General features: G+C 37.9%; 2 protein-coding genes across 6 annotated transcripts in view; one reads left to right on the top strand and one right to left on the bottom strand.

Annotated features, from left to right (window-relative positions):
• The window catches only part of CORIN (corin, serine peptidase), a 275,685-nt gene extending 252,719 nt beyond the window's left edge, over positions 1–22,966 (top strand). For 3 of the 4 annotated variants that reach the window (XM_010344195.3, XM_074396087.1, XM_010344197.3), the window contains 3 exons: positions 7,885–8,156; positions 10,826–10,959; positions 15,041–22,966. In XM_010344195.3, coding sequence (XP_010342497.2) covers positions 7,885–8,156; positions 10,826–10,959; positions 15,041–15,223 — 589 coding nt within the window. In that variant the 3' untranslated portion in view covers positions 15,224–22,966. Of the gene's footprint in view, positions 1–7,884; positions 8,157–10,825; positions 10,960–15,040 lie in introns of those variants that run through there. The other variant, XM_074396088.1, reaches the window with a different exon arrangement.
• ATP10D (ATPase phospholipid transporting 10D (putative)) overlaps positions 15,565–24,650 on the bottom strand; it is a 108,561-nt gene continuing 99,475 nt past the window's right edge. For both annotated transcript variants that reach the window (XM_039468086.2, XM_039468087.2), the window contains 2 exons: positions 23,914–24,101; positions 15,565–20,043 (listed from right to left, as the gene is read on the bottom strand). In XM_039468086.2, coding sequence (XP_039324020.1) covers positions 19,713–20,043; positions 23,914–24,101 — 519 coding nt within the window. In that variant the 3' untranslated portion in view covers positions 15,565–19,712. The remainder of the gene's footprint in view (positions 20,044–23,913; positions 24,102–24,650) is intronic.

The raw sequence follows: 24,650 nt of genomic DNA, 5'->3' as shown, positions 1-24,650 counted from the left end.
CAGTGTTCTCTCCCCAACTCCTCACATGCCTTGGACCACACATCAATTCACCATTTCCAATGTATGAAGCACCTGTATGTTTTCATCATATAGATGAATTGTCTGAGTATTGTCTGAAGATTATTCTCCTTGAATATAGAAATTGGAGGTAAAGGGCTGGGCGCCATAGCTCATGCCTGTAAGCTGAGCACTTTGGGAGGCTGAGGCCGGTGGATCACCTGAGGTCAGGAGTTTGAGGCCAGACTGGCCAACATGGTGAAACCTCGTCTCTACTAAAAATACAAAAAATTAGCTTGGCATGGTGAGGGATGCCGTAATTCCAATTACGCTGGAGGCTGAGGCAGGAGAATCGCTTGAACCCGGGAGGCGGAGGTGGTTGCAGTGAGCCAAGATCATGTCATTGCACTCCAGTCTAGGTAACAAGAGGGAAGCTCCGTCTCAAAAAAAAAAAAAAAAAAAAAAAAAGAAAAGAAAAAAAGGGAAATTGGAGGTAGAGTAACCTTCAAATGGTTCTGCTTTGTCTTAGTTATCTGCTATAGACAGCAATTTTTTTTCTTTTCTTGTTCTATTTTGCATATCATTTTGCAAGAAGCCATTTGTAATTCATTCTACTTTGTTTCTTTTTAGACAAAGCTCTGCTCATTTAATAAGTAAGACTTTCAGACAATTACTTTGGTTTCATGCCATTCTTTTATGATACACTTCAAAACTCTAAGGCTTTTTTTTTTTTTTTTTTTTTTTTTTTTTTGAGAGAGAGTCTTGTTCTGTCCTCTGTTGTTCAGGCTGGCCTTGGTTCACTGCAACCTCCACCTCCCAGGTTCAAGCAATTCTCATGCCGTAGCCTCCCAAGTTGCTGGGACTACAGGTGTGTGCCACCACACCTGGCTAAGTTTTGTGTTTTTAATAGAGACAGGGTGTCACTCTGTTGGCCAGGCTGGTCTCGAACTCCTGACTTCATGATCTACCTGCCATGGCCTCCCAAAGTGCTGGGATTACAGGCATGAGCCACCACGCTCAGCCTGCTCTGAGATCTTTCTGTAGTCACATTTAATGTTCAACTGATTCTTCATTTTCTTATATACTGCAATTATTGTGATGGTAGTATCAGAATTTGGTGCTTAAACACTCTCAGCTTTGTTGAGTTGTACTTACTTTAAGAATCTCTAGACATATTACATTAACTTTTTCCCCCTAAAACTTTGTGAAACCTGATTCTTGAGGTCTAGAATATGAGTTTGACTAGACCCTTCTCTTGCTTTTTTTTGAAATCTGCAATGAATTGTTCATTTCCTATAATTTTATCACTAGTGGCTAGCTTCCTGTCATATTCGACAGATACACATTCAGGAAAGAGAACACATCTTCCTGCTATCTGTCACCTTATCATTCACCAGTGTCTCCACCCATCCTACATGCATTCTCTCCTGTGCCCAATACCTAAATCCTGTTTTGATGTCTGTGGACCCTTGTCTTTGTTTCAGAGAAGTTCAGTTGTAAGGGTGGGATGGAGGGGGTTCAAGGGACCAGCAATTTAGTCTGTTTTCATCACTTGCTGTCTGTGTGACTTCAGATGAGTCACTCATCTCCTCTGAGTCATTGATTTCTCTTCTCTAAAGTGGAATAATGAATCTCTATTTACATCTCACATTTGGTATGAGGATCATTTCAAATAAAGTGTGTAGAAACACTTGGGAAACTATTGAGATTGCATACTAATGAGACATCCAGGCTGCCAATCTAGTTTGCTTATTGTATCCATTTTTAAATTTTTAGGCAGCATGTAAAATCACAGATAATTGGCATAAAATCCAGAACTTTGGCTTTCCTTAGGCAATTGGAAAGTCAGGTTCCACTGGGCATGCCAATGTGAAAATAATTTTCTGAAGCTGAGAGGCAGATGGCCCTCAGAATGGGCAGGGCTTGTGATGTAATGCAGTCTTTACTAACAGAATTTCTTCCATATTCCAAAAAAATTGAAAAGGAGGGACTCTGCCCTAACTCATTTTATGAGGCCAGCATCATCATGATATCAAAACCTGGCAGAGACACAACAAAAGAAGAAAACTTCAGGCTGTTATCCCTGATGAACACTGATGCAGAAATCCTCAATAAAATACTGGCAAACCAAATCCAGCAGCATATCAAAAACTTATCAACCGCAATCAAGTCAGCTTCATCCCTGGGATGCAATGCTGGTTCAACATAAAAATAACTAGACAAAAACCACATGATTATCTCAATAGACACAGAAAAGACCTTTGATAAAATTCAACATCCCTTCATATTAAAAACTCTCAATAAACTAGGTATTGAAGGAACATCCCTCAAACAATGAGAGCCATTTATGACAAACCCACAGCCAATATCATGCTGAATAAGCAAAAGCTGGAAGCATTCCCCTTGGAAACCAGCACAAGACAAGGATGCCCTCTCTTACCACTTCTATTCAACATAGTATTGGAAGTTTTGGCCAGGGCAATCAGCCAAGAGAAAGAAAGAAAGAATATTCAAATAGGAAGAGAGAAAGTCAAATTATCTTTGTTTGCAGATGACATGATCTTATATCTAGAAATTTCACCCCATTGTTGCAACCCAAAAGCTTCTTAAACTGCTAAGCAACTCTGGCAAAGTCTCAGGATACAAAATCAATGTGCAAAAATTGCTAGGATTTTAATACACCAATAACAGCCAAGCACAGAGCCAACTCCCATTCACAATTGCTACAAAGAAAATAAAATACCTAAGAATACAGCTAACAGGGGAAGTGAAGACCTCTTCAAGGAGAACTATAAGCCACTGCTCAAGGAAATCAGAGAGGACACAAACAAATGGAAAAACACTCCATGTTCATGGATAGAAGAATCAATATTGTGAAAATAGCCATACTGCTCAAAGTAATTTATAGATTCAATGCTATTCCCATTAAACTACCATTGACATTCTTCACAGAATTAGAAAAAGCTATTTTAAAATTCATATGAAACCAAAAAAGAGCCCATATAGCAAAGACAATCCTAAGCAAAAAGAACAAAGCTGGAGGCATCACCCTGCCCAACTTCAAACTGTACTACGAGACTACAGTAACCAAAACGGCATGGTACTGGTACAAGAACAGACACATAGACCAACGGAACAGAATAGAGAACCCAGAAATAAGGCCATACACCTAGAACCAGGATGAAGCCAGATCATGTTTGATCTTTGACAAACATGACAAAAACAAGCAATGGGGAAAAGATTCCCTATTTAATAAATGGTGCTGGAAGAACTGGCTAGCCATGTGCAAAAAATTAGAAACTGGACCCCTTCATTACACCTTATACAAAATTTAACTCAAGATGGATTAAAGACTTAAATGTAAAACCTGAAGCTATAAAAACCAAAAACACTGAAAGCAATGGCAACAAAAGCAAAAATTGACAAATGGGATCGAATTAAACTAAAGAGTTTCTGCACAGCAAAAGAAGGGCTCTCATCAAATTGAATAGAAAACCTACAGAATGAGAAAACATAATTGCAATTTATTTATCTGACAAAGGTTTAGTATCTAGAGTCTATAATGAACTTAAACAAATTTTCAAGAAAAAACCCACTAAAAAGTGTGCAAAGGACATGAACAGACACTTCTTAAAAGAAGACATTCACATGGCCAACAAATATATGAAAAGAAGCTCAACATCACCGCTTGTTAGAGAATTGTAAATCAAAACCACAATAAGATAGCATTTCATGCCAGTCGGAATGGCAATTATTAAAAAGCCAAGAAAAAACAGATGCTGGTGAGATTGTGGAGAAAAAGGGATGCTTTTACACCATTGGCGGGAATGTAAATTAGTTGAACCCTTATGGAAGACAGTGTGGTGGTTCCTTAAGATCTAGAAGCAGGGATACCATTTGACCCAGCAATCCCATTACTGGGTATCTACCCAAAGGAATATATGTCATTCTATTATAAAGATACATGCATGCAGCCTGGGCACTGTGGCTCATGCCTGTAATCCCAGCACTTTGGGAGGCCAAGGTGAGCGAATCACAAGATCAGGAGTTTTGAGACCAGCCTGGTCAACATAGTGAAACCTGTCTCTACTGACAATATAAAAATTAGCCCGGCATGGTGGTACACACCTGTAGTCCCAGCTACTCGGGAGGCTGAGGCAGGAGAATCATTTGAACCCAGGAAGCGGAGGTTGGGATGTGCCGAGATATGACTGCAGTGAGATTCCATCTCAAACACACACACACACACACACACACACACACACACACACACACACACATGCATATGTTCATTGCAGTACTATTCACAATAGTAATGACATAGAGTAAACCTAAATGCCCACCGATGATAGACTGGATAAAGAAAATGTGGTATGTATACACCATGGACTATGCAGCCATAAAATGGAATAAGATCATGTCATTTGCAGGGACATGGATGAAGCTGGAAGCTTTATCCTCAGCAAATTAACACAGGAACAGAAATCCAAATACCACATGTTCTCACTGACAAGTAGGAGCTGAATGATGAAAATACATGAACACATGGTGGGGGAACAACACACACTGGGGCCTGTTGGGGCTGGAATTGGGGTGAGGAAGAGCATCAGAGAGAATAACTAATGGATGCTGGGCTTAATACCTAGGTTATGGGTTGTTCTGTGCAGCAAACCACCATGGCACATGTTTACCTATATAACAAACCTGCACTTCCTACACATGTACACCAGAACTTAAAACAAAAGTTGAAGAAAAAAAAAAACCATTCCCCTTGTCTGTTACAGATAATTCTTTTAAAATACCAATGATAGCCGGGCACGGTGGCTCATGCCTATAATCCCAGTACTTTGGAATGTCAAGGTGGGCGGATCACCTGAGGTTAGGAGTTCGAGACCAGACTGGCCAACATAGTGAAATCCTGTCTCTATTAAAAATACAAAATATTAGCCAGGCCTGGTGGCAGGTGCCTGTAATCCCAGCTACTCAGGAGGCTGAGGCAGGAGAATTGCTTGAACCAGGAAGGTAGGGGTTGCAGCAAGCTGAGATCGTGCCATTGCACTTCAGCCTAGATGAAGAGTGAAACTCCACCTCAAAAATAAAAAAATGAATAAAAATAAAATATCAAGGACAGAGCACAATATTAAAAGTAAGAGGTTCCTAAGATTTGTAGAACAGCAGTGATGTTATAGTGTAATATTTCCTTATTTATTACAGATTTTGTAACCTACAAATGATCTCCAAATCACCACTTAGCTATGCTATTTCTGGAGTAAGTCTTGTAAAATAGAGAAATTTCTATCAGAGGTGCTAATTTTAATATTAACTTATTAAACAGGAAAAATATTAAATATAAGGTATTCTAAGCAAAATCAGAGAGTGAGAGAAGTGAGATTTTTCACTCCTAAGAAAAGACAAAGATAAAAATTTAAAATTTTTCTAGTTGAATTGAGTGAAAAACTTGATGTCTAAACTAGAGCTGAGTGTGGCAAATTGCAAACCAAAGGGACTGATTGTTGCCTCCAGAGACATTGTGCCTGCAATTCTGTATAAATTTTTCTAGATGCTATAGTGTATCTGACATATGTAAATAGCTGAGTTTTTTTTCTAGAGTTAATAATTGAAGAATTTCGAGTTGAAATCATAGAAGCTATAAAGTTGTCTATAAAATAGATTTATTATTAAAACAATAGGGTAAACATGAAGCAAATTAGACATGAAAGCAAGTGTGATTTCAAGGAATAAAATACTATCCACAGTGAGAACAAAAAAGAACAAGGTGTTTCAACATCTTTCTCAGCTGTTTTCCCTGTGATTGGTGGATTCTCACCTGGCTTCACGTTGGCCTGCTTCCTTCCTGTCACACCCTGAAGTTCTTTGCACAAACTTCTTTCAGGATGTGCTGGCTCTCCTTGCTGCTGCTTTGAGGCTTGATAGCCAAATAGCAAGTAATTCCCTTTAAACTGAAGATTTTCAGCTGCTATCCTTGGCTTTCTTTTCTTGGTAGCCTAACTTAACTCTTTTTTTTTTTTTTTTTTTTTTTTTTGAGACAAAATTTTACTCTTATCGCCCAGTCTGGAGTGCAGTGACACAGTCTCGGCTCACTGCAACCTCTGCCTCCTGGGTTCAAGCAATTCTTATGCCTCAGCTTCCTGAGTAGCTGGAATTACAGGTGCCAGCCACCACACTCAGCTAATTTTTGTATTTTTAGTAGAAATGAGGTTTTGCTGTGTTGGCCAGTTTTGAACTTCTGACTTCAGGTGAGCCACCCACCTTAGCTTCCCAAAGTCCTGGGATTACAGGTGTGAACCACTGTGCCCGGCCATAATTTAACCCTTTTTACTAAAATAGTCTTATGATCAGAGTCTGTTTCCATATGTTTCTCCAATGGTACTTTCTTCTTTTCTTTTTTTGGAATGAAGTCTCACTCTGTGGCCCAGCCTGGAGTCCAATGGTGCCATCTTGGCTCACTACAACCTCTGCCCTCCAGGTTCAAGTGATTCTCCTGCCTTAGCCTCCTGTGTAGCTGGGACTATAGGCACGCACCACCACACTCAGCTAACTTGTATTTTTGAACTGATATTAGACTAATGTGGCAATTATGTAGCCTGAAATTGTCCTTCGTTTTGCTTCTACCATGTATGTACATCTTCTTCACTCTAGGAAACTCTTTTGAACAATAGGTTGGGTTGTTTCCTGTTTTGCTTTTGGTTTCTGCCATACCTGGGTGCTGGCGGGGAAGACATAAGATACAACCCTTCCTTGTTATATTTAACAGGGTTTTCTCTATTTTAGCAGAGCAGGACCAGCATGCTGAGCTGATGCTCAGCTGGCAACTTCCTACGTGGCAGCCAGCAGAGCTCTGGCTTGATTTTTTTTTTTCTTTGTAGTAGCTATTGTTTTTGTTGTAGCATATGATAAGCATGAACCAACTTACTTAACCAGTCTGGATCTCGGTTTTCCCATTAGTAAAATAAAGAAGTTTCACTGGATAATTGCTATGAATACTGCTAACTGGAAAATTCTGATTCCAAACCAGCTGTGTCTTTATAAAATGACATTTCAAATAAAGAATATGATTCTCTTGGTATAAAACTATCTATATGATATTTGCATTTTATATGGCTAGCCTTACTTTTGAGCCATTTACCATCATATATGTATTCTTCTTTCTTAGTCTTGGCTTTTTCTTCTTTTTCACTTTTCCTCTTGCTTCTCTCTCTTCTTCATAGCTTTTCATTATCTTGCTCATTCTGTGAAGCAAGTAACTAATCCTGCCGGCCTTTAAAACTGAACAAGTTTTATGTTAAAGACTAGTCCCACCAGGTGCGGTGGCTCACACCTGTAATCCCAGCACTCTGGGAGGCTGAGGTGGGAGGATCACAAGGTCAAGAGATCGAGACCATCCTGGCTAACATGGTGAGACCCTGTCTCTACTAACAATGTAAAGGTTAACCAGACGTGGTGCAGGTGCCTGTAGTCCCAGCTACTCAGGAGGCTGAGGCAGGAGAATTGCTTGAACCCAGGAGGCAGAGGTTGCAGTGAGCCAAGATTGCGCCACTGCACTCCAGCCTGGCGTCTGGTGACAGAGTAAGATTCTTGCCTCAAAAAAAAAAAAAAAAAAAAAAAAGAAAAAAAAAAAAAACCAAAACAAACAAACAAAAAAACCCCAGAGTAGCCTCATTCAGGAATCATGAGCTATGCTTTCTACAACAATAATATTTATTAATCACTCAGGCTATTATATAAATGCCTCTTATATGAATACATTGAGAGGTGGGCATGAAAGTTGCCATTATTTACATAAGTAAAATGTTTAAAAATTACATGTGAATTTTACAAGATAAACTAGAGTTTAAGATGCCAGTAGCTCTTGAATTATTATTTTAGGAGAGAGAATGCTGCAGTTTGGAAAGTGGTGCTTGGCATCAACAATTTGGACCATCCATCAGTGTTCATGCAGACACGCTTTGTGAAGACCATCATCCTGCATCCTCGCTACAGTCGAGCAGTGGTGGACTATGACATCAGCATCGTTGAGCTAAGTGAAGACATCAATGAGACTGGCTATGTTCGGCCTGTCTGCTTGCCCAGCCCAGAGCAGTGGCTAGAGCCTGACACGTATTGCTATATCACAGGCTGGGGGCACATGGGCAACAAAAGTAAGCCATTGTATTGGTTCATACTCATGCTGCTATAAGCACATACCTGAGACTGGATAATTTATAGAGGAAAGAGGTTTAATTGACTCACAGTTCTGCAGGGCTGGGAGGCCTCAGGAAACTTACAATCATGGCAGCAGGGGATGCAAACATGTCCTTCTTCTCATGGCAGCAGCAAGGAGAAGTACCAAGCAAAAGGGGGAAAAGCCCCTTATAAAACCATCAGACCTCATGAGAACTCACTATTATGAGAACAGCATGAGGGTAACCAGCCCTGTGTTTTCATTATCTCCCACCAGATCGCTCCCATGACATGTGGGGATTATGGGAAATATGATTCAAGATGAGATTTGGGTGGGAACACAGCAAAACTATATCAGCCAGGATCTTCAGGAGCCTGAGAAACACTGTGTTTATTTGGCCATAATTTCCCATTTTCTCCTACAAAAAGATAGCCACAAATGGTGAATGCTTGGCCATGTGTCATACTTCCTCTGCTGTGCAAATCACAGACCTTAATAATGAACCATGGCATTTAAAACTGCCAAGCTCAGATGCAACCTCAAAAATCCCTCTCCACACCTCAAAATCTCTCTCCAGGAAGCTACTATCAATGTTTTGGGAGCTTCCTTGCTGCAGGAGGAGACCTGTCAGTGAACTGTGCTTTGGACTGTCTCTGTCTGCCTACAGATAGCCCAAATCATTGACAGAGACAGTCACTGGGAATCTCTGCAGTCAAGCTGCATGGTCATATTTCCAATTCTATGTTTTGATTTGGTCTTATCAACATCTGTAGCACAACCTATAAGTCCTTCAAGAAAGCATATTGATTTGCTATTTGCCTATTTAAATTGATTTAAATTGTTTGGCTCTGTAGATGACTTAAACATATAGAGCACACAGAAATTAAAAAATCTGTACTATGTACTTACTCTCAACCCCTACAGTGGACTCTTTCATTCACTTTGACCTATTGAAAATTTAGAATAAGAATTGAATCAATGAGACTTTGTAAAGTAAGTGCTGCCTACTCTGACCATATCCAGCATAATGCCATGGCTTTCAAGAATCATAATGTATGTTGGCATTCTGTTACTGACCTTGGAAATTGTATATTTGAAGGATTTTTTTTCCTTAAAATTTAGTCGATAAGTTTTGAGCTGAGTTGAGCTTTTTGTCTATTTCATCAATTAAAGAATGGAAAGGAAAAGTCAGCAGGCAGAATCAATGACTTTTTCAAAAAAAACTCACATGTAACAATTTTGGAGGCAATGTTAGACATGCTGTCACCATTCTTATGCATCTGGTTTTTTTTTCAAAGCTATGATTAATACTGTAATTTAAGAGAATATGCTTTATATTGTTTCTGCTTATATTCCTCCTACAATATCCATATTAAACTCAGAGAAATAGTGCAACATCGTGCACACCCCACACATGTAGCATAGCATGAATCGAGCCCAGGAGCTTGAGACCAGCCTGGGCAACATGGTGGAATTCTGTCTCTACCAAAAAAAAAAAAAAATCAGCTTGGAGTGGTGGTGTGTACCTGTAGTCCCAGATACTTGGGAGGCTGAGGCAGGATGATTTCTTGCGCCTGGAAAGTTGAAGCATCTAAGCTGCAGTGAACCAAGATTGCACCACTGCCTGGGTGACAGAATGAGACCCTGTCTTAAAAAAAAAAAAAAAAAAAAAAAAACAAAGTTCTGCTGAATTCAGTCAGAAAGATCTGATTGATCTGACTATACCACTTTCAAGCTTACTATAAAATGGAAAAAAATAGCAACTGCCTTGCTCACAGGATTTTTGTAAAGATTAAAGGCAATGAGACCCACTAGAGCTCAATAAATGTTAGCTATTGTTCTTATTCTTTTGACAAACTATTAAACTTCTACTGTCTGCATCCATTGATTTTTCTAAAAATGACTCTTTCTTCCAATAAGGTACCCAGTGATGCTTCATCATCACTGTTTAAAAGAACAGTGTGTATAATTTTGCAGAATGGCTAAACAGCAAAAGATTCACGCTGTCTTCCTTCAAGAAATCCATTGTCATTCTTCAATAATTTTCAAGCAAGATGGAATTCACATATTCTCTCTGTCAATACCAAGGGATGGCTTTGTGCTTTTCAACATCTCTCTGTCATGTCTCTAAGATTAGAGGTTCTTACATCAAGTAATGGCTGCTGGGGCACATGCTGAGACATACTATTTTCATCAAGAATAGAACAACCCTTCCCTATTAGATTGAACAGGTTTTCTCTACTTTAGCAGAGCAGGACCAGCATGCTGAGCTGACGCTGAGCTGGCAGCCTCCTACCGGGCAGCCAGCAGAGCTCTGGCTTCTTTTTTTTTTTTTTTTTTTCTTTGTAGTAGCTATTGTTTTTGTTGTAGCATATGATAAGCATGAACCAACTTACTTAACCAGTCTGGGCCTCGGTTTTCCCATTAATAAAATAAAGAAGTTTCACTGAATAATTGCTATGAATGCTGCTAACTGGAAAATTCTGATTCCAAACCAGCTGTGTCTTTATAAAATGACATTTCAGATAAAGAATATAATTCCCTTGGTATAAAAATATTTATATGATATTTGTATTTCATATGGCTAGCCTCACTTTCGAGCCATTTACCATCATATATGTATTCTTCTTTCTTTTTTTAATTCAGTGCCTTTTAAGCTGCAAGAGGGAGAGGTCCGCATTATTTCTCTGGAACAGTGTCAGTCCTACTTTGACATGAAGACGATCACCACTCGGATGATATGTGCTGGCTATGAGTCTGGCACAGTTGATTCATGCATGGTAAGTTGCTTTCTGGTTACCAAGGAGATTCAGTTCAGCAATAACTTCAGTGGATTCCTATAAACTCATTATCACTCAAATATGGCCCTTTGGAAACATGATTTGAAAATCCTTTGTTGCCAAATGTTTAATTATTAACAGCACATTTCCCTGCAGCGGGTACATGAGCAATCCACCTAATTAAACCCATCCTCTTTATTCAGGGTACCTTCTACTGCCTTGTCTACTTTATGGGGCACATCATCCTTAGTCAGCAACAGGAGAAAAATAATTGTTCCTGTTCATCTCATTCAACCACTTTAGTGGGTAGGTTAAATGAGGTTCTAAGAGGAGCTAGTAGTGACCATGGCTTCCACCTGGCTGTCCCAGGAAGCAGGGCAGGCACCAGATGACACTGTCAGCCATTAGGATGATGGCATTAAGGCATACATCAACACCCAACGTTGTTGGGTGTGAGACAGGACTGCCTTTGTCTCAGGGGTCATCACACTGGTGTTGTTGCCACTTGGATGATATATGCTCACTTGATCACCAGTACGTCATCAAATATCACTGAACTCAACCTTTAGATACTCAGGATTCATGGCTTTGAGAGTCTGTAGAACATATTAACATAATAGTGTAGAGGTGTGTTTTTATTTAAACTTAATAGACACTCATCGAACATTATACTGGACTGGCTCCCAGGAAAGGATGGAAAAGTGCAAGTGCTCAAATAAGCTTATAACAAAAACTGGGGACGACAGTTACTATACCACACTGCTGTGAAGCACCTCTGTTGTTTTACTACTTTGGAGTAAACTGCCCCCTACAGTTTAGTAATGGAGAAAAGATACAATAATGCTCTTAAACACTAACTCAACGTAAATAAATTATATTTTTGAGGATCCATTTTAGAATGGAAAAATCAGGGTATTGAAAATGGCCCTGTGGTGACTCCTTAGACAGTTGTCTCGGGAAAGAAAGAGGCAGACAACTCTCTTGATGTTTTGCTGAGAGAGACGTTTTCCTTTCTGCCTCATGGTCTCAAGTCATCCTGATGAGCTGGGTGGTGGTAAAGGAACCCCTCCCTTCTGTACAGGAGGACCAGGTTTGATTTTTCAGGCCCAGAATAAAGTGTTGTAGGAGGCAGCATGATGTGGGCATGGGGTACAAGATGGGAAGCCTGCAAGATCTGGGCTGGAGCTCATCTCTGTCAGCAAGACCAGTATAACCCGGGGAAGTTACCTAACCTCTCTAGATAGCTTTCTCATGAATAAAATGGGGCTAATTCTGTCCATTTTCCAGGGTGTTTTGAGGATTAACTGAGTTAATGTATCTTTGAAATACCGTGTCTTTCATATATCTCTGTATGATATATGGCACATGCTTAGACATCCAATGAATAGTAATTACACCAATATTCACATCTATCAGTTTCTATCAGTTTAGCGCTTATTATGTTTCAGGCTCTCTGCAAAATGCTTTCTGCCAACTCATTTAAATAACTATCAAAATCAACCCATATGGCCGTATCTTTATTTTCCCTAAACAGATCAAGAATACAAGAGGTTAAGTAATTTGCCCCAGATCAGCCAGCATGAAGGTGGTAGAGGGACGATATGAAACCAGGCAGTCTGGCAGCAATGATTAATATAAATACATTTCTCCCTTTCTTCAGTGGCATTTGTAGGTTTCCCAAAAACTAGCATCTCTTGGCACATACTCAAGATCATCTCTTGGCAATTGTTAATGGAGGCGGAGGGAGATGATTCCTTGACAGAGACCTGAAGGCCCACAGACACAGGCATAGGCATGTTCTTAAAATGATGCCTAATAGGAACCAGGTCTTGCCACCTTCTTTGGTAGCGAGAGTTCAGTGGTGTGGGGATATTAAATGCATACCAGATATTCTCTAACACAACTTCAGGTAGAAAACAAATCAAACAAAACCTACTCTTTATTGGATCAGAAGCAAATTTTTCTACTTAAACGTCTATTGAATGACAAATATTAGTTTCCTTAATTGTATCAACAGGACATAATGAAGCGTGGGTTCCTCTTGACAATCTAGAAATCAGTACTGAAGCCACATGTAAATGTTGGCTTCAAGCCCAATATGATAAAGAGGACCAAAAGAACAGACTAGATCCATTGTGCCTTCAGCTGCAGTCTCCCTTTCACTTTGAATTGCTTGCTTTTCACCTTTTGTTTTGCACCTAATGGAACGCCTACCTGACTCACTGAGCCGAACTCAAAGCCCACATCTCAGGAAGACATGTTTTATCCTCTCCACCTGGAAGTCATCACGCATTCCTTTGAACACCTCTTTCTAGCCATTAGATTTTGCTTTCATGTGACCCTTGTTACCCAAGCCGACTTTTGGCTGCTCTGGGACAAAAACAGTGCCTTATTCGTTTGTTTATACCCAGCACAGAACTTTGCAAAGAGTAGATGCTAAATAATTATTTTATTAAACGTCTGATCTGGAAGTGAAAATGTACTGACATTCTAAACATGTTCCATTTTAATCACCCTCTGACATAATAGTTCCACTTCAGTAACCAAGTGTCTTATTTATTTTATGTAAGGAGACATCAAGAATGAAATATCCCTAGGAATATGAAATTTGTGAAAACAATTTGTAAAATGTTTCCAGTAAATTTTTCATTTTTGTATATGCATTACATACATGTAACAAGGAAATTTTGCTTTTAAAAAAATTCAATTAGGGTCTCAGCAGAAAAATTTATTCAAGTTCTTGCAAATTCTGTGCTTATGAATTTGGCTTAGGGTATTTGAAAGTTACGAATTTAAAGATCACCACTTACACAAAAGCATACAGCACAATCAAAATTTTAATTTCTCTTTCTTTTTTGTTCTGAGACAGACTTTCACTGTCTCCTAGGCTGGAGTGCAGTGGCACGATCTCAGCTCACTACAACCTCTGCCTCCCAGGTTCAAGTGATTCTCCTGCCTCAGCCTTCAGAGTAGCTGGGATTACAGGTTTCCACCACCACACCCGGCTGATTTTTGTATTTTAAGTAGATATGGGCTTCAGCATGTTGACCAGGTTGGTCTGGAACTCCTGACCTCAAGCGATCTCCCCGCTGCAGCCTCCCAAAGTGCTGGGATTACAGGCGTGAGCCACCATGTTGGGCCCAATTTCCCTTTGATAGCAATAGTATTAATTAACATTCCTAAGAAGCAGGGTAGTCTAGCAGTTACAGAGTTTGAGTCCTGTTACCAGACTGCCTGTTCAAAATCCAGCCTCTGCCAATGAACAAGTTATTTAACCTGTGCTTCAGTTTCATCATCTCCAAAACAGATATTATTACAATAAATAATATAAACTGTTAGGTATTTTGTAAAGATTAAATGAGCTAATACATGGAAAATGCTTAGAAGAGCATCAAGAAACATTATTCCTATTTTCTTCAACAATACCAAGTAGAAAAACCATAGATATGCTTCTAAGTTTGAAAGTCTTGTAGGTTAAAAAATATTTGTAATCTTCCACAATAAAGTCACATATCTACTTTTTTATTTTCCATGGTGTCAACTCCTCTCTTTTCAGGCAGTGCAGAATACACTGTTCTTTTCAGATGTAACAAACATTACTATCTCTAATCCCATAGCATTTTATCGTTAACTATATTTGTGAGAATATAGTTACCTATTTTAAAAATAGGTATTTTAGAATATGTTTGTAGTACTGTGTATGTGGGGGGATCTTTATTCCATTTTGGGTACTTTCCACAGTTTTAAGATAAATCAAGCTTAAAGAATGAGGTCAATTTTGAGATAATTAGCTCTGTTACTTTTAAAAAACTTTATGACATATTTTTCTAAGTGCAGAAAATGCCTTAAAAAGTCTTTTAATTTCCTGGTGGGAAAAAATATAATTTATTCCCAAGCCACTCCACCCTTTTAATGATCAGAGTTTAAGATGTTTATTTGAAACTTCCATTTTTACAGTGGAAAGCACAATTCCTCCACAGGCAGACAAGGAAAGCTTTGTTGAAATTATCCAGGTTGGTTAATGGACACACATTAAGGCTCTGAAATACCAGTTACTAACTCCTATCACTACTCATTGCAGGGCGACAGTGGTGGGCCTCTTGTTTGTGAGCACCCTGGAGGACAGTGGACATTATTTGGATTAACTTCATGGGGTTCTGTCTGCTTTTCCAAAGTCCTGGGGCCTGGTGTTTATAGTAATGTATCATATTTCATCGAATGGATCAAAAGACAGATATACATCCAGACGTTTCTCCTAAAGTAATTATAAGGGTGATCAGAGACTTTTGCCAGCTACAGGAACAGAAAATGGTCTTCTTGACTGTGAAGAGCTTTCTGCAGAGAGCTATACAGAAGCACTTTTCATGGACAGAATTGCTCAACCATGTACTGCAAATTTGCATGTTTGTTTTGGACTAATTTTCTTCAACTTATTTTTTCACCTTCAGTTTTTCTCTTACTTCAAGTTCAATGAAAGGCTTTACAAAAAATAATGCAAAGCAGACTTTGTTCTTTTGCCAGGCCTAACCATGACTGCGGCACAAAATTATCAACTCTAGAGAGATTTAAAATCATGCAGGTGCTACAATAACAGGTTATGGGATGTTCTCTTTTATACTATCACAAAAAAGATAAAGAGATTTAGGCTGATTAATTCTCTCTGCCAGTTTTTGTTTTCTCAAGTTCAGTAGCATAGTGGTAAACTTCACTGTTAACATTGGAGACTTGCTTTTGACTTATTAAAAACCAAGATAATTTACACGTTTAAAGTATTTACTATTACTTTTCTAACGTTTGCGTAATTCTGAGAACTGACAAAAGACAGCGATAAAAGACCAATGTCATCCATATAGGTAGCAAGACATATTGAATGCAAAGTTCTTTAGAGATCAGTATTAACACTTGCATTATAGAACCCCCATTCTGGATGTATATCAAGCTTATAATTTTATAGAAGAGTTTTTATAGAACTTTCCCCATAGCTGGGTTTGTTCAGTGTGTATCAGTTGGCTGATTGAGACTACAACAACTAGGTTGATATTTATGGGCAATACTTTGTTTTACTTATGTGGCAAAGAACTGGACAGAAGCGTTGCAAAGGAGAATTTAGATGAGAGATGCAATTTTTAAAAAAGAAAATTAAGTTGCATCTCTCGCTCAATTAAATATTTTTCAGTTTTCTTGCATTCATCTGTGCCAACAAGGTCATAAAAACTATATTTTAAAGCACCGTAAAACTTTGCATGGAGTAAAACATTTTGTAACTTTCCTCAAAAGATGTTTAATATCTGGTTTTTTCTCAATGGTAATTAAAACTATAGAGATGATTTTAAGTACTAGGACATTTTACACAAATAAATTTCTGAAGCAATTAGTGGTTAAAAGTATTTTTCCCACTAAAAATCTTTAAAACACAAATCTTCACATATACCTGATTTAATTAGTCAGGTATCCATTTTGCCTTTTAAACAACTAGGATTCCCTACTAACCTCCACCAGCAACCTGGACTGCCTCAGCATTCCAGATAGATACTACCAGCAATTTTATACATGTATTTTTTTAACTTTTCTATGTGTAAACATATATGAAATTCAAAAAGTTGTTTTAATAATTTCCATATTATTCATCTTCTGTCTTGCAGTTTGTATAATCCTAAGGAGAGTGTGAAATCTAGCAACTGAATTATGGTCACAATTGTATGAAAGTTCAAGAACATATGTCAGTTTTGTTATAGTTGTAGGTACATTCTTAATGTATCAACTTTTAGCCTTGCTCAACTTAGGTTCAGTGAAATATACATATTATACTTATTTTAAATAATTCTTAATACAAATAAAATGGTCTAATCACTTTTTTTTTAATGGATATGGGTAGCAAGTCCTAGGAAATTGTTTCTGTCTCTATAACAACGTGCTGGCACCCTGTTTGCCAATCACAATTCACCACCCTTATATCGCACTCTCACAGGTATGTGCACTTTTATTTTAGAGGACCAGTGGCTCCTTGATTGGTCTGAAATTAGAGGTTGCTAATAGTCTCAAATTGCCCACTGAGTGTTCAGTGAGAACTTTAGTCCTGGTAAGGGTGCAGAGATTTTTAACATCTAGGGTAAATTTCAGGAACCCAACACAATTATTTTATAAATCTTTTGTAATAAGGTTATATCCCAAATATATATACTATTAATCAATTTTCTTTATCTACTGAGAGCAATGATATAATACTTGGCCTCCCCAAATTTGGTGAAATACACACCACCAGATCACTTCAGCTTGGGTGACTTTATATAAAAGAGTATTGACTTGTAAATGTCACCCTTTATAAGGCTTCATACAGATTCCTACCTCCTTAGCCTAAGGTCCAGATGTGTTTCAGAATTCAAAATTTTTCAATTTTTAAAAAGAAATATAGTTTAGCACTCAGTAATGAAATATATTAATATTTTTGTAGCAAACTATATGAATATTACATTAAGTAAAGTACATAAATAGCCTTATAATTTGTTCAGGACATTGAATTTATGCCTAATTTAAGAAAAATATTTCAGTTTTCAGAATTTTGGAGATTTTGGAATTGTGGATACGAGATTGTGACCCCATAACATTAACACTCAATATTTTCCTCTATTCATATGTACAGATAATTGGTATTCTGAAAATTGATCTTTTTTCTTAGGGTTTTTGGCTCATTGTCTTCAGAGTCTAACCTTTTTATTTACAAGTGAACGTATCTCTAAATTATTGTTTATCAGAAGATGACAATCTCAGAGAATGAATGGCAGCTGCTATGAGAATAAATGATATGACATCAGTGATTTTTCCATATAAGAAAAGGCAAAAGCAATATGCTGGTAAAAGGCATGCTTCGTGACTTTCCTTCTAAGTTCTGATACTATTTACGGTTGGATTTGGCAAATGTTTACAAGAGTGATGACAGTTTTTCAGTATACATGATTTATGAAAGTTTATTTAAAAAAAAGTCATAAGAAAGCAGAAAGTAACTTCCATTAGCTATGTAGATTTTGAAAGTTCTAGAAATCAGCTTATGTAAAAGACTGTTTGCAATAATAATAGAAAGCTACAAAAATGTCAGACCAGAATAGTTGGCAGAAGGTAGAAGAAAACTAAACGCTGAGAATAACAGTCATTAAGAAGACCTTGATGTAGACATTGCATATGAGCATGGAGACTCAGGAAGGAAATTCTAGATGATTGGTGGCTGACAACTTTCAGATACAATAGAGATAGGACTTCAAAAGAACTTCAACAGGAATATATGATCTTATAACAGCACCTGTCCTTACTTAGTATAGTTTCTTTGTTACAACTAAAGCCAGCATACATGATTTGCAATAAGAGTAAACTTGCTGTAGACATTCCTGTCCTCAAATGTATTTTAAAACCAAATTTTTCTAGGAACCTCATAGAAACCTCCAGAGAAAAACCTGCATTATTTTCAGTTTATATCTCTTATTTTAGAGGCTCCAACACCTGAAAAGTCTCACGGTATTGTAAAAAACTATGAACCTTCAAGAGGTCTCTGGAAGATTGTTTTGAAATTGATTGTATCACTTTGATTAGGCTATTGTCAGTTTTAGAGCACAAGAAATTGCCCAATGGGCCACAGGCAGAGCTGATGTCTGCCTGACCTATGGCTTCAGTTTCCTAACTGACAACGTCTATACAGAGGCAGATCTCATAAAAGGTCTTTTCCTGACTGGAAGCTGAGAGAGGAATGCATTCCTGATCCCTGATGAAACCCTAGAATCCCTCTTTCCCCTTTCCAGTGAAGGTTCCACCTCAGGAAAACACTGAAATGAGCAGAGAGGTATGCCTACATCTTCAGTCAGAAGACTAAAAGCATCTTCCCATAGGAAATAAAAAGCTATTAATAGTCACTAACTGTATTTTAAGCAGTACAAGTATACCTAATTTTAGGTACCTTGTTGTTTAAAAGGCTCTTGGGACTTTACCTGTAAATTAACCATCTACAATGCTTTTTCCATATTTCCTCTGAGTCCTAACCAATTCATCTAAAAACTACTTTTTCCTTAATTAAAAAATTTAGATTAGAGCCTGCCCATTTTTTCTTTTTCTTTTCTTTTTTTTTCGAGATGGAGTCTTACTCTGTAGCCTAGGCTAGAATGCAGTGGCGCAATCTCGGCTCATTGCAACCTCCGCCTCCTGGGTCCTGGTTCAAGCAATTCTCCTGCCTCAGCCTCCCTAGTAGCTGGGATTACAGGTATGCGCCACCATGCCCAGCTAATTTTTGTATTTTTACTAGAGATGGGGTGTCACCAAGTTGGCAAGGTTGGTCTTGAACTCCCGACCTTGTGATCCACCTGCCTCAGCCTCCCAGGATACTGAGATTACAGGCGTGAGCCACTGCGCCTGGCTAGAACCTGCCCATTTAAAGCGTTTCCCTAGAATATAAGATCTCCTAGTAAAATAAATATATCTCAAATGACTCCCCTTGAAAATATTTGAATTTCTAAAAGAATGAAAATGCTTTTACAAAATCCAAAAAGTTTTATAAAAGCATTTGGTTCTGTTTAATTCTTAAACTCTGTCTAGGTCAAACTCGAGCCCTCTATTACAAATGCATATACAAACATACAATAATATTCATCATCATGTCAGGTTTCCAAGCCTTGTCCCTTATGGAAAATTCTTGCTTGGAGAGATACCTTTTCAAAATCCCTCTTCCAACCTTGAAAGAATACTTGCAATTCCAAGGAGGGTATCTGGCTTTCTTAACCTTTGGAGGGTCCAGCCATCTCAAAGGCCTTAGTTTCAGAGCAGCCTTGATCTAAAGCAGTTTCACACAGAGATAAGTTTCCTTGCTCAATAGCACATGAAGTTGCTGACTTCATCGCAAACACAGCAGAAGAGTCAGGCATGGGTCTTCTTCCTGACTTGCCAGCTGATTGGTTAGCATTTTTTGATGTCACTTGATTCATCTTTCCAGCCCCTCTCCACTTCTTGAGAGCTTCAGTCCTCTCGTCTGGAGTTAGTCTGTCAAAGTGCTTAGCTCTCAGAATTGGAGATGGAAACAGGGATCCCTGAAGAACTCTATATACAAACCTAGGTGACAAGGGACATCACCAGAATTAAATTCACCTGAAATGCATTACGGAACCCCCCCAAATACTAACCATTAAAAAAATAAAAGGGTCTGGTGGCCACTTGGCTCCTGATAAGGGGGAGGGTAACTGAACTCTAATGGAGATAAAACAATATTGAATAAATTAACATTTGCAAAGCAATTAGAAAACAGTAATTACCATATGTGTTTATTAAAAAACAAAAATCAGTAAACTTTATAAAAGTAGAGATATAAATAGCTGCTATATAGGCTTGTTAGGTTAAATGAGACAATACAGGCAGAGTGTTGATACATAGTAAGTGTTAAAAATATTATCTATTTGTACTAGTTCCCTATGGCTATTGTATGTAACAAGGTACCGCAAACATGTCCCTTCCTAGACTAAGCTGTATTTCTTCTGGTATAACATTCTCAAAAAAATGTTGGGACTCTATTATGTATGTCATTGGGATTCATGCCACTAGATAAGAAGAGCCACCCCAGATCTTTCCTGTATAACCTCATCTCTTTTCCTGGTTACTGCTGCAATGGTTGAGGAAATCTAGGAATCACATACCTAATCTCTTCAGCACTAGCAGAATCCAGCTATGCTCTCATAATTCTCTCCAGAGCATACTCCTAACACTCAATCTCCTAATTTTAGCAACTTTTACAATCTGGATAGACTGAGAATTTCCTAAACCGAGTTCCTTGTGGCTTAGCAGTTTTCCTTTCAGTCTCTTTCCTCTCACATTTTACTATAAGGAGTAAGAGTATAAAGCAGGATATACCTTCAACACTTTACTTAGAAACCTCCTCAGCCAAATATCCAAGTGTGTTGCTTACAAATTCTGCTTTCCATATTACTGTAGAACACAATTCAGCTAAGTTTTCTGCCAATATTTGAAAGATCCACTTCCCTCAAATTGCCAAAGCATGTTTCTCACTTTCTTCCAAGTCCTCATCAGTGCACTTGAGCATTCATATTTCTAGCAACCTTCTGTGTATGATGATATATGTATTTTCTATGTCTGATGATACAGGCTTTGTCTGACTTCTTCATTTTCTTCTGAAACTTCACCAGCAGTAACTTAATTTTTCAGTGATGCGAGATTGTTTTAATATTATAAAAGCAATTAATGTAATTTACTACACTAACAGTATAAAAGAAAATCTTATCTCAATGGATACATGAATTTGTGTATTTTTTAAATGTGAAACAGGTAATAGAATGGAACTTCTTTAATCTGGTTAATAGCATAGTAATAAAATTCTACATAAAGCATCATAACTAATAGGGAAATATAGAAACCTTTTCTTCTGGGATCAGAAACAAGACAAGCTTTCCTAGGCAGGTAAATAAGAAAAATCAAGTGCCTAAGTATTGGAAAGAAAGAAATATACTGGGCATTACTTGCTAATGGCATTACTGTATATGTAGAAAATCTTAAAACAAAATTGGAACTAATAAGTAAACGTAGCTATCAAGATCACTGGTTACAACTTTAATGTCAATATTTCTACCAATAACCTGTGTAAGGAAGTCTAGGAGGATTTTTCTATTATTTGCCTCGAAATTCATCCTGCCTCTGCCCATTATCCAATTTCAAAGCCACTTCCACAGTTTTAGGCATTTGTTACAGCAGAAAACTATTTTTGGTACCAAAATCTGTATTAGTTTCCTATGGTTGCTATAACAAGTTATTATAAACTTGGTAGCTTAGAAGAATAAAAAATATTCTCTAAATATTCTCAAGGCAAAAAATTATGAAATTAGCTTCACTGAGCCAAAATCAAGGTATTGGAAGGGCCATGCTCCATCTGGAACCTCTAGGAGACAATCTATTCCTTGCCTCTTCCAGCTTCTGGTGGCTTCTGACATTTCTTGGCTTGTGGCTAAGGAATCTCTGACTCCATAGTCAAAATGCCTTCTCCTCTTCTGTGTCAAATCTCCCTCTGCCTCTTTCTTATAAGGACACTTGTAGTTACATTTAGGATCCACGTGGATAATTCAGAGTAATCTCCCCTTCTCAAGATACATAATGTAATAACTTATGCAAAGTACTTTCCTTGCCACATAAGATGACATTTATAGGTTACAGGGATTAGGACATGGAAATCTTTTAGGGAGTCATATTTTAGCTCACCACAATAATATTAGAACAATACTGCTAAGGCCCAGAATTTTTAAAGCTAAAACCTTAAAGTAATTATTTTTTTCAGAAATTCTATTAAGTTTATCTTGTCAGTTTTTAATCTGGAAGCTGGCAATAGCAGGCAGTAAGCATTATAGAATTATCTTAGTTTCACAGTGATATTGTTATGTATAAGTACTACTGAGTAACTCAGATGGGTTTTCTTATGCATTTCTAGAAGAGACATTCATCAGCAAAATAAATAAATAAATAAATAAATAAATAAATAAAATAAATAAGGGTTGTGTCCATTGTGCTGTATGATACAGTTACAGATCAGAGCGGGCAAACTTTTTCTGCAAAGGGCCAGACAGTAATGTTTTAGGCACTGCAAGTCAGACAATCTTTGCTGGAACTAGTCAATTCTGCTGTTGTATTGCAAAAGCAGTCATAGATCATATGTAAGTAAGTGACTATGGCTATGTTCTAACAAAGCTTTATTTACAAAATCAGACAGTAGCCGAATTTGGCCTGTTTGCTGCAGTTTATTGATGCTGTTATAGAATAATGGGAACTCAACATTAAAACTCATTTATGTTTTAAAAAAGCAGAATAATTATTTGTTATAATCTTTCCAGCTAAGCAGATTTTGTGAAACTGCAAAGACGATGCATTCTGAGTTCCAAAAATTTGTATATTAAAAATCCATTGTATTCTTCTGAGTCATTTCCATCCCATACAATATTATAAATCAGATTAAACTAGAATGGGGGGGGGGGGGTGGAAATGAACTCAGATAAGACAAGAGAGTTGAAAGTGTTCCGTGTTTACACATTGTAGCAGAGACTGCTACTTGTCCCTCAATACACATTCTCCCCTTCCTGCCTTTAGAAACCCAAAGATTTTAGCCACTCAGTTACAATGTACATTCATAGGTTCATGCTACTACAAGAAAAACAAACAAAAATACAAAAACAAAGCTGCTTTCCCTCTACTTTCCCATTCCTGCAAACAGGGACAAGCAGGGTTGGGGATCAACTGGTGAGTCATCTTCAGTCATGCAGATGAGGGCTACTATGGTTGGAATGTTTACTCCCTCCAAAACTCATGATGAAATTTAGCAGCCATTTTAACAATATTAAGAGATAGGACCTTTAAGAGGTCATGAGGTTGAGCCCTCATGAGTCAGATTAATACCATCATAAAAGGGCAAGATCGACCCCCTTTTGCCTATTTGCCCTTCCATTATCGGAAGGTGCAGTGTTCAAGGTGCCACCTTGGAATCAGAATCATCAAATCTTCTGGTGCCTTGATGTTAGACTTTTCAGCCTCCAAAACTGTGAGCCAATCAATTTCTGTTTATAAGTTACCTGTTGTATACCATGGTCACAGCACAAAATGGGCCCAAACAAAGGCCTGACCCTTGGGAGACAGCAAAGTGAAAAGACAGAAGAAAGGACTTAGGTCCTTAGAAAACCCTGTGAAGCAAAGCTACCCTATCCCTGTGAACTGTCAACCGGATAAACTTTTTCATGAGAGATACATCAATCTCTCAGTTTGCTTAAGTCAGTTTCGTTCTCTGATAAAACAATTAAAACCAATATTTTAACAAGGACACAGATTGATGTTCTCACTACTAAACAGAGTGGCCTGCCAACCATTCTTAGTAGTTGCTTGAAGGATTCTTAGCCTATAATTCCATTTATTCCCTCAACAATAAAATAAATACCATACCTGGGCAGAAGAGCAATGCACGTTGTGAGGATACAAACTAAATAGAATACTGGATCCAGCATGTGCTCCTGCATAATCCAGTAGGGGTTGGATGGTGGGTTGCAGGTTACACACATGGCTCCAAAAATTATGGCAAATAAAAAATAAGACAGGATGCTACCAATGATGACCAGCATGTGAATCCAAGTCTGTAAGACAAGAAGAGCAGAGGAAATGAATGCTGTCTCACTGACATTATATTGCCACCTGGAAAAATCTGCTCCATTAAAGAGACAGCACATCTAAGCTCTGGATGAATGGTGTAACAAACCTTAACAAACAAAATATAAGATATCAAGGAGATAGGAGTGTTTTTTGTGAATAAGTTACGTCACTGAGTTCTGTAAAACCAAATCAAATGCCAAAATCAAATGACTAGTTTATTCTGTACTATCCATGCACCAAGAGGTGCTTGGATTTTCTCCTTAATTTTTTTCATATAGTCACTTATTGGTCTGTTTCTTCATTAATGTAATACCTTAACCCAGTGAACCTCAAACTTAAGCGATTCAAATAGGTGTTAGACAGTACTGCTGCTCACCATTATTGTTATTCCACTCCCTGAGTAAATGTTCAGTGGGATTGCATTTCCACACTCCTTTGGAATTAGGCATGGCCATACGTCTTGCTTTGACCAATAAAATGTGAGTACAGACGGTATGTAAAACTTTCATCTTAGAAGCATGTAAGAGCTGGTG

Source organism: Saimiri boliviensis, chromosome 3 (genome assembly GCF_048565385.1).
Source record: "Saimiri boliviensis isolate mSaiBol1 chromosome 3, mSaiBol1.pri, whole genome shotgun sequence".
Taxonomy (NCBI): Eukaryota; Metazoa; Chordata; class Mammalia; order Primates; family Cebidae; genus Saimiri; species Saimiri boliviensis.
The sequence above is the reverse complement of the archived record's forward strand: the minus strand, read 5'-3'. Positions and strand labels throughout refer to the sequence as shown.